Here is a 13,602-nt window from a genome sequence, read left to right on the forward strand (position 1 = left end):
CCTTCCCGCTTTCGTCTCGTCTCGATCACCTTGCACGATGCCACGATCGATATCGATCGATCCCCGAAACCCCGTTGTCTCCGTGGAATTGTGGTTCCGCGCTACAGTGGGAGAGCTGCCGATTTATGTAGAGACGAAGGTGGTGGCCACCGGGTGCTTGGCACGAGACGGCAGCTGCGTGCGTACGTGCGCGCTTTCCGTTTGCTTCTTGTTCGTGCCGACGCGCGAATTCTCGGACTGGCAGCGGCGGTCTCGGGTTCTGCCACGTTTCGTCTTGTTATCCTAGCTCAAATGCGAGAAATTTCTAAAATTTCGGCCTTTAGTTAAGAGACGGCCCATTGAGGCATTGATCCTAGGCCGTTCAAAGCCGGCATGTAAGATATATCTGTGGGCCCATGAAATATATATATATATATATATTCCCACGCTACGAAATCCAGGTCCGCGCAACTCGAGCAGCCACGGTATAGGTCTACACGTCAATTGTGCTTTGAGTTGGGTTGACGTGCAGGATTGGTAGCTGCAGGCCTGCTGCAGCGGCTTCCATGGTTGATATTTGATAGTTTCTCGTGGATCAAACAAAACAATTCCTGTTACGTACATCGTGTTGACTGAAGCTTATATTACGGATTTATCATTTAAAAGTAGATTTCAAAACTTATCTGGTGTCGATGTTTTGGTCGATGGACTTTTCTAGCCCTCACGATCGGATAAACCAGTCCATCAATCCGTACGTCTGCATAGGTTAGAAATATTTTTAGACATATATAGATAATATAACTTTGTTAAATGCCTATATTTTATTATTTAGAGGTGACAAATGAGTGTATATTGATTATGTTTTCTTAGTATATATCTCTATTGAAGCATAATCTTATGTAAAGTTATTTTTCTGATTTTTTCTTTATGTTCACGATATCTGTTAATATGTGTGTGGTCATCTACGGTATAATATTTTCTTTCTTTTTTAGTTTGTCTCCGGACTGCACGACATAATTGAGAGATAAATGTTTAGGTGAAAATCATATAGAACCTTGCAAGACCGTGAAACTTTGGGCTAATTTTGTTATAATGATTTATGTGTAATTTAGAAGCCGATATTTAGATTTTTTTTTGTTAGTTTTTCAGTAACGGTAGAGATGGATAATTTAGAAGCATATATTCGAGATACTTTAGGATATTTTTTTATAATGGTAAATGCAGGTAATTTAGAAACATGTTAGATCTAATGACTATTATTGTCAATGATAATTAAAGTCTACTAAATTGGTAGTTGGATGTTTTGCTTTTTTTTTTGTGAGAATTTTTAGTATTCCTCCCTTTTCTAGCGTGTCTCATCTAAGGATTAACGTAGAGGCTTAAAAAGAGTCTCTAATTAATAATATTAAGATTAAGATAGATCTAATGGTTATTATTGTTAATGATGATTATAATCCATCAAATTAGTAGTTGGATGTTTTTTGAAAATTTCTAGTATTTCTCTTCTTTCTAACATGTCTTATCTATTAACGTGGAGACTCTAAACGAATCCTTAATTAGTAATAGTAAGCTAACATAACCAGGGTTATCTTTCAACTCGGCAAGTTTACAAGACTTGTGCCGCTGTCACGTTCGTTTGGAAAATGGCCAAAGTACCACGCGGTGCTGCTAATGTTAAAGAAGTAACTGTTCAACAAGGCACATTTTTTTTAGTGCCCGTCCATTTCCTTTCATTCCAAAGCAAAAGCTCGCCGTTCTTTCATTCCAAAAAGTATGACCATCCATCCATTCAGAAAAGAAAAGAAAACAAAACTACGACCATGGTGCGAAGAACCGTCGAAACAAGGCAACGAACGGAGCGGCGCCCCATCCCCATTTCCCGAGAGACCCATCAACGATCCCAGCACGCAAGTCTCACGCACGCCGAAATGCGTGATCCGTGTTCGGGGCAAACGTTTTTGTTTGTTACAACCGTACGTCCCGCGCGCGCGAACGACCACCGGACGACGACGTCTCGGTCACACTCGCACCGCCGCCGCCTCGCCATCACGGACTACTGCATTACTGCGTTCGCGTCACCGCACCGCGCGACGCACGTACATGGGGCAGGCGTGAGCCTGCCGAGCCGGGGGCCGAGGCCGTGGCGCGCCGCTCAGTCGGTCGCTGTACTCGTCCCGCGCATCAATGCGCTGCTGCCGCAACCGCGCTTCGCCCGCGGTGGAGCGCACAGTGGCAGGAGTGGCCGGCCTCATGGCCACACATGCCGTGCCGTGGTTCGTCCGGCCAGGCGGGCCCGACGCTGGGAGCTCTCGCATGCGGTTGCAGAACCTGGCCGTATGGGGCCGGCTGACAACTCACGGTCACAGCTAGCGTGGTGAGAGCTAGCCTGCGTGCCTGCGCGTCTCTCTATAAAAAGCTATGGAGAGCTAGGTGCAGGGCAAAGCTAGCGCTTGGCGAGGCCGGCCGGGTGTGTACTTCGCCATTGGGCCATTGGGGGTAGCTTAACTAGCTTGGGTGACCACTGTCACTCGACGCAGGCAGCAGCCTCGCCATGGCGGCCAGGCCGGGCCCCTTGACCGAGTGGCCATGGGAAAGGCTGGGCAACTTCAAGGTACGGCGTATTTTACTGACTCGATCGCCTTCTTCCTTCGTCTTGCTCGCTCGCTTGCTTAAGATCTATAGAAGAAGCAAGCATGGGCATGGCTAGCCGTACCTCTCGTTTCGTTTGCTTGGTCGGAAGAAAGAACGGCACTGCTTGTTGCATGTTCGTAAGCTTCAGCGAGGAGGCTGTGCTGCATACATCGCTCTGATTGAAGTGAGATTTTAGTGTCCATGTTATGTCACTACTTGTTGCAAGAACATGATGATTGCTTGGCATGTTTCCATGCATGTTCTTGCACACAGTGGGTGGATGGCACCCCAGAAAATTGTTCTTACCCTGCCTGAATCTTTTTCCGTAATATTACCAGAGAGCAACGTGAGCAGATACTGTTCTGTGTTAGTGTGCCACTAGTAAGACAAGGGGCAAAGAAAAAGAAAAGAAAACGAACTTCACGTAATCATTTTTTTCAGTGTTCTTAATTAGGCCGGCCGAAGAGAGAAAATCATGGTATTTTTCATAAAAAAGAATTAAAGAATAGCCACGCAACAAATTTATCAATAAAGATATTTTCATATCTATGTATGTCTGCTTGCATAGACAAACTACCAGATCCTTGAGATTGACAGGGAATTGAAATTAGTTCATTTCCCTCTCAATCCAAGGCTGCAGTGGTCCTAATCTCAGGCCTCCATCAAAGCAAGCCCAAATGAAGTAACACCAGGCGATGCACTTTAGTTTCTCAATCCGACGATAATATCAGCTGTTCTTTGATGGCACAGTATGTGGTGATGGCTCCCGTGGTGGTCCATGGCATACACAAGGTGATGAACAAGGGCTGGGGCGACATCGACCTCGCCTTCGCGCTCATCCTGCCGTCGCTGCTGCTGCGGATGATCCACAACCAGATCTGGATCAGCCTGTCGCGCTACCAGACCGCGCGCAGCAAACACCGCATCGTGGACCGCGGCATCGAGTTCGAGCAGGTGGACAGGGAGAGGGGATGGTGAGTTTCAGGGCTGCACGCACACGAACAAACTGCACACGACGATGCATGCGACCCACGCCTTCCTGGATTTCTGCTCTGCAGGGACGACCAGATCATCTTCAACGGGCTGCTGTTCTACGTGAGCTACCTGACGATGCCGAGCGTGAGGTGGCTGCCGCCGTGGAGGACCGACGGGGCCGTGATGATCGCGCTGCTCCACGCCGGGCCCGTGGAGTTCCTGTACTACTGGTTCCACCGGGCGCTGCACCACCACTTCCTCTACTCGCGCTACCACTCGCACCACCACTCCTCCATCGTCACCGAGCCCATCACCTGTAAGTGGCACCACCAGCAGCAGCTGGCATCACTATTCACAAGTAATAACCAGCATTCCGTTGACTCAAGCATGAGGTGCATGCAGAAATTTATGAAACTTGGGGCAGTTAATCCCTCAAAATCTAATCGAAAATTGATTTGAAATTTAGAACGAAATCACCTCTAGTTTCTGATTACGGCCAGTAACTAGGTTTACTGGACCCCAGTAAAAAAAATCAAGCAGTAAATGAAACCGCGGGTTCATTATAGTTTAACTCAAGATAGATATAGACATCTAGAACCTTTTCCGTTTAAGATGTCCAATGCTTGGACAATATTTCAGCTCATCAGATCACAGCCAAAAACATCACACAAGTACAGAAAATGACCACACGAAGTAAAGAGAGTATGCATGTTTTCTATTGATTAGGTTCGGACAAACAGTTCATCCCCTACCAGAAATAACCTATCCCTGTCCTCTGTCCAGCCCTGTACATCATTTAAGTTTTCTGATCCATGCATGAACAGTACACCCGTAAGGGTCCCAACCCCCTTGTTTTCTTCCGGAGATCTCTTTTCATTTCTGGACCACACCAGATACGTGTAGTCTGAACTCTGATGCGTCAGCATGCAAACAGTAGATTGGACCCGGGGTATTGTTCCGGCGTCTGCGCGCAATGAAAATCTAGACACTAGAGTATAGAGTAATGATTATAGGAGGTGAACAGATGTTTTAATAGTTTTTTAAAATTAATAGTTTTTTTTTATTTGATTACTTAACGCACTTTTAAAAAAAATCACAACAAAACGTAATATAAACACACAGTGGAAAAACTACACCTATACAGAAAGTCTGAAGACTCTAGAGATGAGACTGAAGAGTCATGAGTTTCCAGAATGTCTAGAGATGGGACATGAGAGTTTGTAGTTTTCAAGAAAAAATATAAACTAAACTTAAAAATTTAATAAAAAATGTGTCTCATGGTTGGAATCGAATACTAGGTTCCACAATAAACCAATCCGTAACTTATCCCCATACAAAGGTTAAATCTTCAAAAAAAATCACTCAAGGATAAAAAAAATAAATATCGGGTGAAAAAAAATCTCCAAAATGATGATTTAAAAGTAAGAAAATTTAAGACCCTATCACATATATATGTGTATGTGAATTTTATGTTTTTAGCATAAAAAAGAATAACCTCTCAAGGTGTTAAAATTTTAGTTCAAAAAGAAAAACGAAAATCAACACCGAAAAGAAAAAGCTTACACACAAGACAGGAAAACCAAGAGAGTGAAACTAGAAGAAAGGGAATTCAAACATATATAACAAAATTCAATTCATTACTAAAAGATGTTAGCCCTATTTTAAACGAATTATAAAGATTTTTCTCTCAAAACTCTCACTTATACATAGGCTAAGCACTCATCATCCTCTCATCTAAAACCCTAACATAACACTCTCATAGGTGACACAAGGAGCTCAAATGACTGATTCATTATCTCTCATAGTCTTATCTTTCTATTTATACGCTTAGAAAACTTAACATCTAAGTTTTCTAGCTTTTTCATAAAATACCTTTATCTTGTAATATACGCATACCTACCACTGAAGGTATTTTGGTCAATTGTTCTCTCCATTCATCGTACGACATCAGTGACTTCACGACTTAGCTTCGCCTCGACGCAAGCTTAACGATGGTGTCACGTCTCCTCTAGTCCTCCCACGATTTTGAGACCAAACTGCGAAACCCTAACACACTTCTCAAAACATGACTAGTCGCCACTTGCTTCCACTTGAAGCAAGCTCTATGATGATGACATATATCCTCCGTCTTGCGATCTTGACCGTTGGCAAGTCTCTCTTACTCTCGATCTCTCGGACTGCTTTGTCACTTACGTCGGCATCCCCTTTACTTGACTTTGTCAACACGTCGTCTTCATCCTCCGTTTCATGCTTTGTTCGACCTCTATGTTTATAGCTAGGATCACTCTTGACTCCACCCAGCCCTACTTGATCGTTCGGCACCAAGCACCCGTTTAGCCCCGATCACCCGCCAAGTTGCATCCATCACATGCACATCATGAAACAAGCAAACACATTTATCCACACTTCAAAACATCTCCAAGTTAGCACAAAATCAAAAACTTCAACTCAAAGCATATCCTACAGAAAACGTGAACACCGAATGTCCCGGTGTGTTCTGCTCCTGAACACCGAACCATCTGGTGAGTGTAGCACTATCTGTTCTAGGAAAAGTTTGCTTTCTGCAAGAAAAGATTCGGTGAAAGCTTCTAGTGATCTTATGTCCATCACTAGATAATCCAGTGTGTGTCAATCTACCGAACCACTCTTCTGCAACCTCTCTGTAACAAAAGGTCCGGCGTATTCTCCGGAACTCAGCACCGGGCCATCCAGCGTACATACTCAAACTTGGTGCCAAAAATCTACTCTTTGCAAAAAATATTCTGACGCTCTCTAAGTCCATCGTCGGACCATTCAGTGTTTACTTCCATTTATGCTTCAGCACTGAAAATGCTCCGACGTTCAATTCAGTGTAACACCGGACTATCCGGTGTGGTCAAAAACCCACATACCAGATGTTCCCGTGAAACATAATTTTCTGGACTCTGAAACAGTCTACTCCAATTCAAACTTTAGTTAGCCATAAACAAGATCACGCACAAACAAACTTATGCCAACTAAAATTATTTCAAATCCAACATTATCAATAACTCATCGTGTAAAGACCAAAACATAGTTTAACGTTATCAGGTGCATTCGACCGCTCTGAGAAGTGGCAGTAGCATGTTTGGCTACGAGGCAAGGCCACCTTCCTAATGTGAACTTAATAATTTGACCCAAACTAGCTGAAGGAAAGCAACCACTCATCACCAGTCATCACATGGCGCGCAGTGTTTGAGGATGTTACTGATAGAGTAGTCGTACTGTGGTGACTTACTCCATTTGAGGATTCTTCTAACCAGATACTGAAGATTTACTGAATTTAGCCGTTGGCCAGTAAATTTGAAACATATGTATAGCATACAAGAACTGAAACAATATTTGAATATATGAGGGGGAGTAAATGACATAATTGTACATTTTAGAGGGGATATTAGAAAGAGTATAATGACAAAAAAGGGGGAAGGAATACATGGTATTTCGGTAATATGACGAGGCCAAGATCAAAGATTTATAGATTTGAAACTAACCAGCAGAATAGCTGCTAATTATATTAATAATAAGAAGCGTCCAACAGGTTGGTATGCTCAGTTAATTAAGGAAAAACCAAGCAAAAACCATAAAACACTGCAGGCTAAGAACCCATAGATTTAATAGAAATGTTATTTTTCAGAGAACCTGAAGTCTACATAAGGTATTCTAACCACTAATGTCAAATAAGCAATGTGTTGTCCGTGCTTGCTGTTGTTGTAGCAAGCATGTAAATAGAGTACTTCTCCTGTTAATGGACAATTTCTCTTGGTTCTTCCTGCCTTTTTGTTTCAAAAATAAAATCTATTACTCTTCGCTCCTAATGCATTTGTATAATGCAGCGGTAATCCATCCTTTCGCTGAACACATGGTCTACTACTTCCTGTTTGCAATCCCCATGTTGTCGACCTTGTACATGGGAAATGGTTCTGTCATTGCCATTGTGCTCTATATCGCTTACATTGACTTCATGAACAACATGGGGCACTGCAATTTTGAGTTGGTGCCCAAGTGGATGTTCCAAGTCTTTCCTCCACTCAAGTACCTCATGTACACACCGTCGTAAGTGCAATTCTTCAACATGAATCAAACAATTTGTCAACTTTAATTGATCTTCTGGATTCACCGCAATATATAACATTTTCTGTTGTTTTATTACAGGTTTCATTCTCTGCACCACACGCAGTTCCGCACAAACTACTCGCTGTTCATGCCGTTCTACGACTACATATACAACACTATGGACAAGTCATCTGACGAGCTGTATGAGACCTCACTGAAGGGGACAAAGGAAACACCAGACCTTGTTCATCTCACGCATATGACCAACTTGCAATCGGCTTATCATCTACGGATTGGCATTGCCTCTATAGCATCCAAACCATATGATAACTCGTGGTATATGTGGACACTATGGCCCTTGGCATGGCTGTCAATGGTACTCGCATGGGTTTATTGGTCCTCTGCATTTGTGGTTGATAGAATCAATCTGAAGAAAACGAAGATGCAAACATGGGCAATACCAAGATACAACTTCCAAGTAATCAGTTGGTTTTACTATATATGCATGTGTATCTGATGGTCTACAAACTACTAACCTGTTATGTTTATGCAGTATGGCCTGAACTGGGAGAGAGAATCAATCAACGACTTAATTGAAAAGGCAATATTAGATGCTGATGCAAGAGGTGTTAAAGTGCTTAGTCTAGGACTGTTAAATCAGGCAAGCAATTCTTACTTTTATAACTCTGGATGAAACTACATGAATAAAAGCTAACTGCAGCATGGCCTTTCCTTAAACCTTGTGGGTACAGGCAAAACAACTCAATGGTGGTGGTGAATTATTTAGACAAAAGTATCCAAAATTAAGAGTTCGCCTCGTCGATGGAAGTGGCTTAGCAACTGCAGTAGTCCTCAAAAGCATTCCTCAAGATGCAAAGCAAGTTTTTCTTCATGCAGGGCCTTCTAAGATAGCCTGTGCCACAGCTTTGGCATTACGCGGGAGGGGTGTCCAGGTATATTTGTATAATCCTGCAAATATTTGTTGTCATGTATCTACTTTTTGGTACATATAGTTTTGCAGACCCTTTTCTGAAAATGTCACCAAATTTGTTTGATCCAGGTGATCATGAATCCAAAGGAGTATGATATGCTTAAGTCACAGATTACAGAGAGCAAATCAAGCTACTTCAAACACGCCAATAACCACATGCCGCAGGTAAAAATTTTGTCGAAAAATGAGCACTCTCCTAATAAGCATTATTTAACACAGTTAAAAAAACAAAAAAGTGCCAATTGCCATAAAAGGTGTTTGTAGTAGATATTAACAGAATATGTATCTCTTGCTATAGTCCTTCGTAAGGATGTTAATGCCAGTGTAACCAGGACACATGTGCGGGTGTCGGAGTCTGATTCTAGTCTGGGTGTTTGACTCGGTGAACTCTAGAAATTAGGATTCAGGAATTCGTCTAATTTATATTAATATTATATTAAAAATACATTATTTATATTTTTATTAGTAAATAATATCAGTATTTCTAAAATAACATATTAATTTATGATTAACACACATCAAAACAATTAGTTGCAGCTTTATAGGTATAAATGATGTGTAAATGAACTAAACAAAAGCTACAGAAGATAGAAAAGAAACAGAGAAAAGAGAAAAAGCGAAGGGATTAGGTTGGTCGAGCCTAACAGAACCAAGCTAGCCCACTAGCCCTAGGGATTATTCATTGGACTCCCTCCCGAGTCCTCTCCTCAATCCCCGCCACCTCTGCCTCCTTTACCCTACCACCACCACCTCCTCTCCTCCCTTGCCGCGACCTCCTCCTCTCCTCCCCTGTCGTCGCTGCCACCTCCACCTCTCCTCCCCCGCAATCACCTTCTCCTCTTCTCCCCCGTCGCCTCTGCCTCTCCTCCCCCGTCGCCACCGCCTCCTCCTCTCCTGTCACCGCCTCCCCCTCTCCTCCGATGCGGCCTGAGAAGTTCGATCCACGCCGCACCGTGTCGGATGTGAGTTAACGCAAGGATACACGTCGACATGCCAACAAAAATTGGACATGCATGTCCCGGTAACACTAGTTAATGGGCAAAATTGAAACACTATCAGTATGGGATAAGCTTGTCCATGTATAGGTGAAGGGTTAGCCCCTATAGATATCAATATTTTTGCAGTATGAACACAGCATGGACTCTAAAGTCCAAACAATGTTGGAAGTAAGGATAGGAGGTTAATAAAACATTTACCTTAGCCTTTTGTCATGAAATTTGAATATGCAGAATACAGACTTAATCGTAGTGGAAATGATTGGTAGAGCCTGTGAAGTATAACTGTAGAAGCATAATGCCTTAGTGGATTCTTCTAGTACTAAACACACACTTTTGTCATGGATAACAGCTTATATTGATGGTGATTGCTTAATTTGTCGCAGATTTGGCTAGTTGATAACATCGATGATAAAGAACAGAGGATGGCACCAAAAGGAGCTATATTCATTCCTATATCACAGTTCCCCATCAAGAAAACACGCAAGGATTGCACTTACTTGAGCACCCCAGCAATGAAGATCCCAGAAACAATGCAGAATATCCACGCCTGCGAGGTTAAGATAAAGACTATAGTTACATGCTTTTTCAAATATGAGAAAAATAAAAAATAGAGATGCATTTAACTGAACCTCTTCTGAGCATGCTTCGTTTGCTTCATTGATAGAATTGGCTGCCAAGAAGGGTGATGAGTGCTTGGCGCATCGCCGGAATACTTCATGCCCTGGAAGGATGGACCATGCACGAATGTGGGGATGCCATGATGGATGCTGAGAAAGCATGGTCAGCTGCTATTAGGCACGGATTCCTTCCTCTGACTAAAGCTTGAGAGTTTCCAAAGCCTGGATTCTGGAAGATGTATTTATTCGACTATGCTGGAAAACTATGATACAGCAAATTAGTAGGACAAACTCTGCCTTGTATAAGGCTGGCTATGATTTCGACGACTCATAGGGAGGCACAATGTGAATGCCGACCTTGATTCCGATAGCTTAGTAACTATATGTTTGGATAAAACTTGGAGAATACTATCGCAGAACTCGCGGAGTTGGAAACTACCATCGTAAAAAACTTACGCTGAAAAATACCATCCCAATTCAATTTTTGTTGGAGAATGCTAATGCCGTGACGTAATCTGTCAAATGGAAACGGAAAGGGGTTTTAGGGAGAGAATAGATTCAGAAATGCCTAAGTTACCCCTGCTTATCTTTCTATCTCCACCCGATGCTGCATCTCATTATGCCGCTCCCAGGCGACGACACAGCTGAGCTCGCCCTTGCCGCACTCAGCCCTAGCTCGCCCTGCCGCACCCATCCTGCCATGCCTTAGCCGCCGCTGGATCTCAGCCTGTCGCACCCAAGCGACGACACGACCGAGCTCGCCCCTGCCACACCTTAGCTTGAGACGCCCTGCCGCACTCAACCCTAGCTTGCCATGCAGCACCCATCCCGCCACGCCTCGAGCCCATAGAGCTCACGAAGCCTGCCACACCTAGTCGTTGACAGCCCACCATCGATGCAGTAGCGAGGAGGACATGATGAGGTCGAAGTTCTCCACTCCCAGCTCCACCCGAAGTGTGGCCGGTAGCTTGGATGAGATCGGCCCCCTGTGTCCAGCAAAGTCCTCCGATGGGGATTTGTTGGAGCGCCACAAGCTACGAGACTCCAATCCATCGTCGAACGTCTCAAATGCACGAGTTCCAGAAGGATAAGCGCATTGCTCTTGCTGTTTGGTAGAGCTTTCATGGTAGAGTAGACTTACAAACTATGATAGGATGCTAACTCGTGTGCCGATTTGAACTAGTGGTAGGATGGATCCTACAAAGGCATACAGACTAACGATTAGAATGGGTTTGTACATATCGAGCGAGGATAATGGTAAGGTTCAATACAACAAAGCCAAGATAATCAAAGAGATGGTAGACAAAGATGAGATTTCTTTGGTAGTAATTGCTGGCTTGTTGAAGGAGAAGTTCAAATGAGGCACTAAGCAATATCTATCTTGTTTCTTTTAGGACAAATGCATTACTGATCTGAGAGGTATAAGGATTGATATTGAACTTCTTGATGCCTTTGATATGTACTTTGTTGAACGTGCTATTCAGATAAACGTGAATGTGATGGACATTGGGCCAAACTGGAAGGGGGAAGGCTGCTTGGCATGCCTTTTGTAAATGCAGTGTCATCTCAGTTAACCATATCCCAGGAAGCCAATAGTAGTGTTACAAACCCCTCGGAGGAAGCAATGCAACTTGTCCTAGACACCTAACAGATTTACCAATGTGATACTGGTCCATCCAAAGGTGTTCTTAAGAAGAAGATCTTTAAGAAGAAGGCAGCCCCTAAAAAGGATGAGAAGAAGGATGGAAAAATGATGAATGATGAGAAGAGTGGTCCATCCATGAATGATGAGGATTATGTGGGAGTGGATGATGAGGGGATGTATGGTGTAGCTAATGAACCAGTGGTCGATGACTCTGCTAATCCAAGTAGGAAGGAGGAAAATGAAGGAAATGAAGCTGATGCACAACCATGTCTTGTTGTTGATGTAGAGAAACAAACTATTAAAGTTGGATCAATATTCCATGATCAACTCTCCTTTAAAAGAGCTATTAGGCATTATGCAATATTGAGCTAGTTTGAATTTAATATTGACTACAGTGACACCACAGGAAGAGAGCAACCAAGGGAGTAGAGGAGAACAAAACTACCAAGGTGAATCAATGTGTTTATGCATTTTTTCTTTTTAACACCAAATCTAAGAAAAAGATTATTTTACATGTGTGCGGAACAAGAGCAAGTATGGGCAAGGAGGTGGCAGTAGTAACTTCCTATCCTTGCACTCCCAATACAGCTCAGATGCAAGCTATTGCTAGTCCAGGTGCACTCACAAGGAGTAGAAAGAGAACCCTTGAAGGAGAATTTGGGGCGATTTCACCATGAACATGTTGTGTTGTGTAGCTGATATGTGTGACTGTTCTTATGTTCAACTGTTATATGTGACATGTATGTGTTAAGACTATATCCTGACTTGTATGTGTATGACTATGCTATCCTATGATGTGTGAGACTATGTTGCTATCATGTTTGAAATATGTGTTCATATGTTGATATCTAGTTGTTATGATGTTGATATGTGAACAAGTTTCGTATGTGCTTGAAATGTCCGAAGGTCATGCCGAAATTTCCCAGATCTCCAAATGAATCACAACTGTTCTACCAGCTATACACAAGGGTATTTAGGTCTTTTCCCATCCTGTTGTTAGGATTTCACCCCAAAAGTGATGGCATTAGCATTCTCCAATGAAAATTGAATTAGGATGGTATTCTATAGCCCAAGTTTTTTGCGATGGTAGTTTCCAACTCCGTGAGTTTTGCGATGGTATTCTCCAAATTTTCTCATATGTTTGCATAAGATGCAAGTGCGTGAACATATGGGGTTATGGCCGTGAGGATGACAATGACATAATAAAAAAATCAATTTGGATTTCCCCATTGAGTTTAAATTACCTTGATCATTCAAATTTGCCTAAGAAAGATATTTCTGAGAAATGTCTAGGAGTCTTGGTACAAAATCTTGAATCTTGGTGGTAAAATCTAATGTTTCAGGCTTCAGAAAAACTTGTATATGCAGCCATCCATCCATGTGAGACTTGGTTCCCTCTCACATCGCATGGAAAAATATGTATGAATAATTTGTGTGATACGACAGAATAATCCACAATGATGCTATTTAAGTGAGAAACCAAGTAGATAAGTGTCTTAGTTTGATTGTGATGATCATTCATAATGTTGGATTTGAGTTGATATTGGTTGGCACGAACGTGTTTGCGTGTGATTATGTTTATGGCTAACCAAAGTTGGAGTTGGAGTTTCTGTCTCGGGTGCAGGAAGTTTACACTCATCGGATAGTATGGTGTGAGGATTTTTTACATCACCGGATAGTCCGACGTGTAGTAAG

General features: G+C 42.7%; 1 protein-coding gene across 1 annotated transcript; it reads left to right on the forward strand.

Annotated features, from left to right (window-relative positions):
* The first annotated feature begins 2,323 nt into the window (after positions 1–2,323).
* Positions 2,324–10,700, forward strand: LOC133921751 (very-long-chain aldehyde decarbonylase GL1-4-like). The gene is made up of 10 exons (XM_062366754.1): positions 2,324–2,590; positions 3,361–3,584; positions 3,669–3,901; positions 7,437–7,656; positions 7,756–8,134; positions 8,210–8,317; positions 8,409–8,609; positions 8,717–8,812; positions 10,029–10,199; positions 10,310–10,700. The coding sequence occupies exons 1-10, from the start codon at positions 2,531–2,533 to the stop codon at positions 10,469–10,471; spliced, it is 1,854 nt and encodes a 617-aa protein (XP_062222738.1). The 5' UTR covers positions 2,324–2,530; the 3' UTR covers positions 10,472–10,700.
* The last annotated feature ends 2,902 nt before the right edge of the window (positions 10,701–13,602 follow it).

The sequence above is a fragment of the Phragmites australis genome, chromosome 6 (genome assembly GCF_958298935.1).
Source record: "Phragmites australis chromosome 6, lpPhrAust1.1, whole genome shotgun sequence".
Lineage (NCBI taxonomy): Eukaryota > Viridiplantae > Streptophyta > Magnoliopsida > Poales > Poaceae > Phragmites > Phragmites australis.

What these genes read in the sequence shown, in the direction of transcription:
- LOC133921751 (XM_062366754.1), top strand. Translation starts at nt 2,531, where the DNA reads ATGGCGGCCAGGCCGGGCCCCTTGACCGAGTGGCCATGGGAAAGGCTG. An exon ending in TACCTCATGTACACACCGTC is followed by an intron (nt 7,657 to 7,755) that starts GTAAGTGCAATT and finishes GTTTTATTACAG; the next exon opens with GTTTCATTCTCTGCACCACA. An exon ending in TACCAAGATACAACTTCCAA is followed by an intron (nt 8,135 to 8,209) that starts GTAATCAGTTGG and finishes ATGTTTATGCAG; the next exon opens with TATGGCCTGAACTGGGAGAG.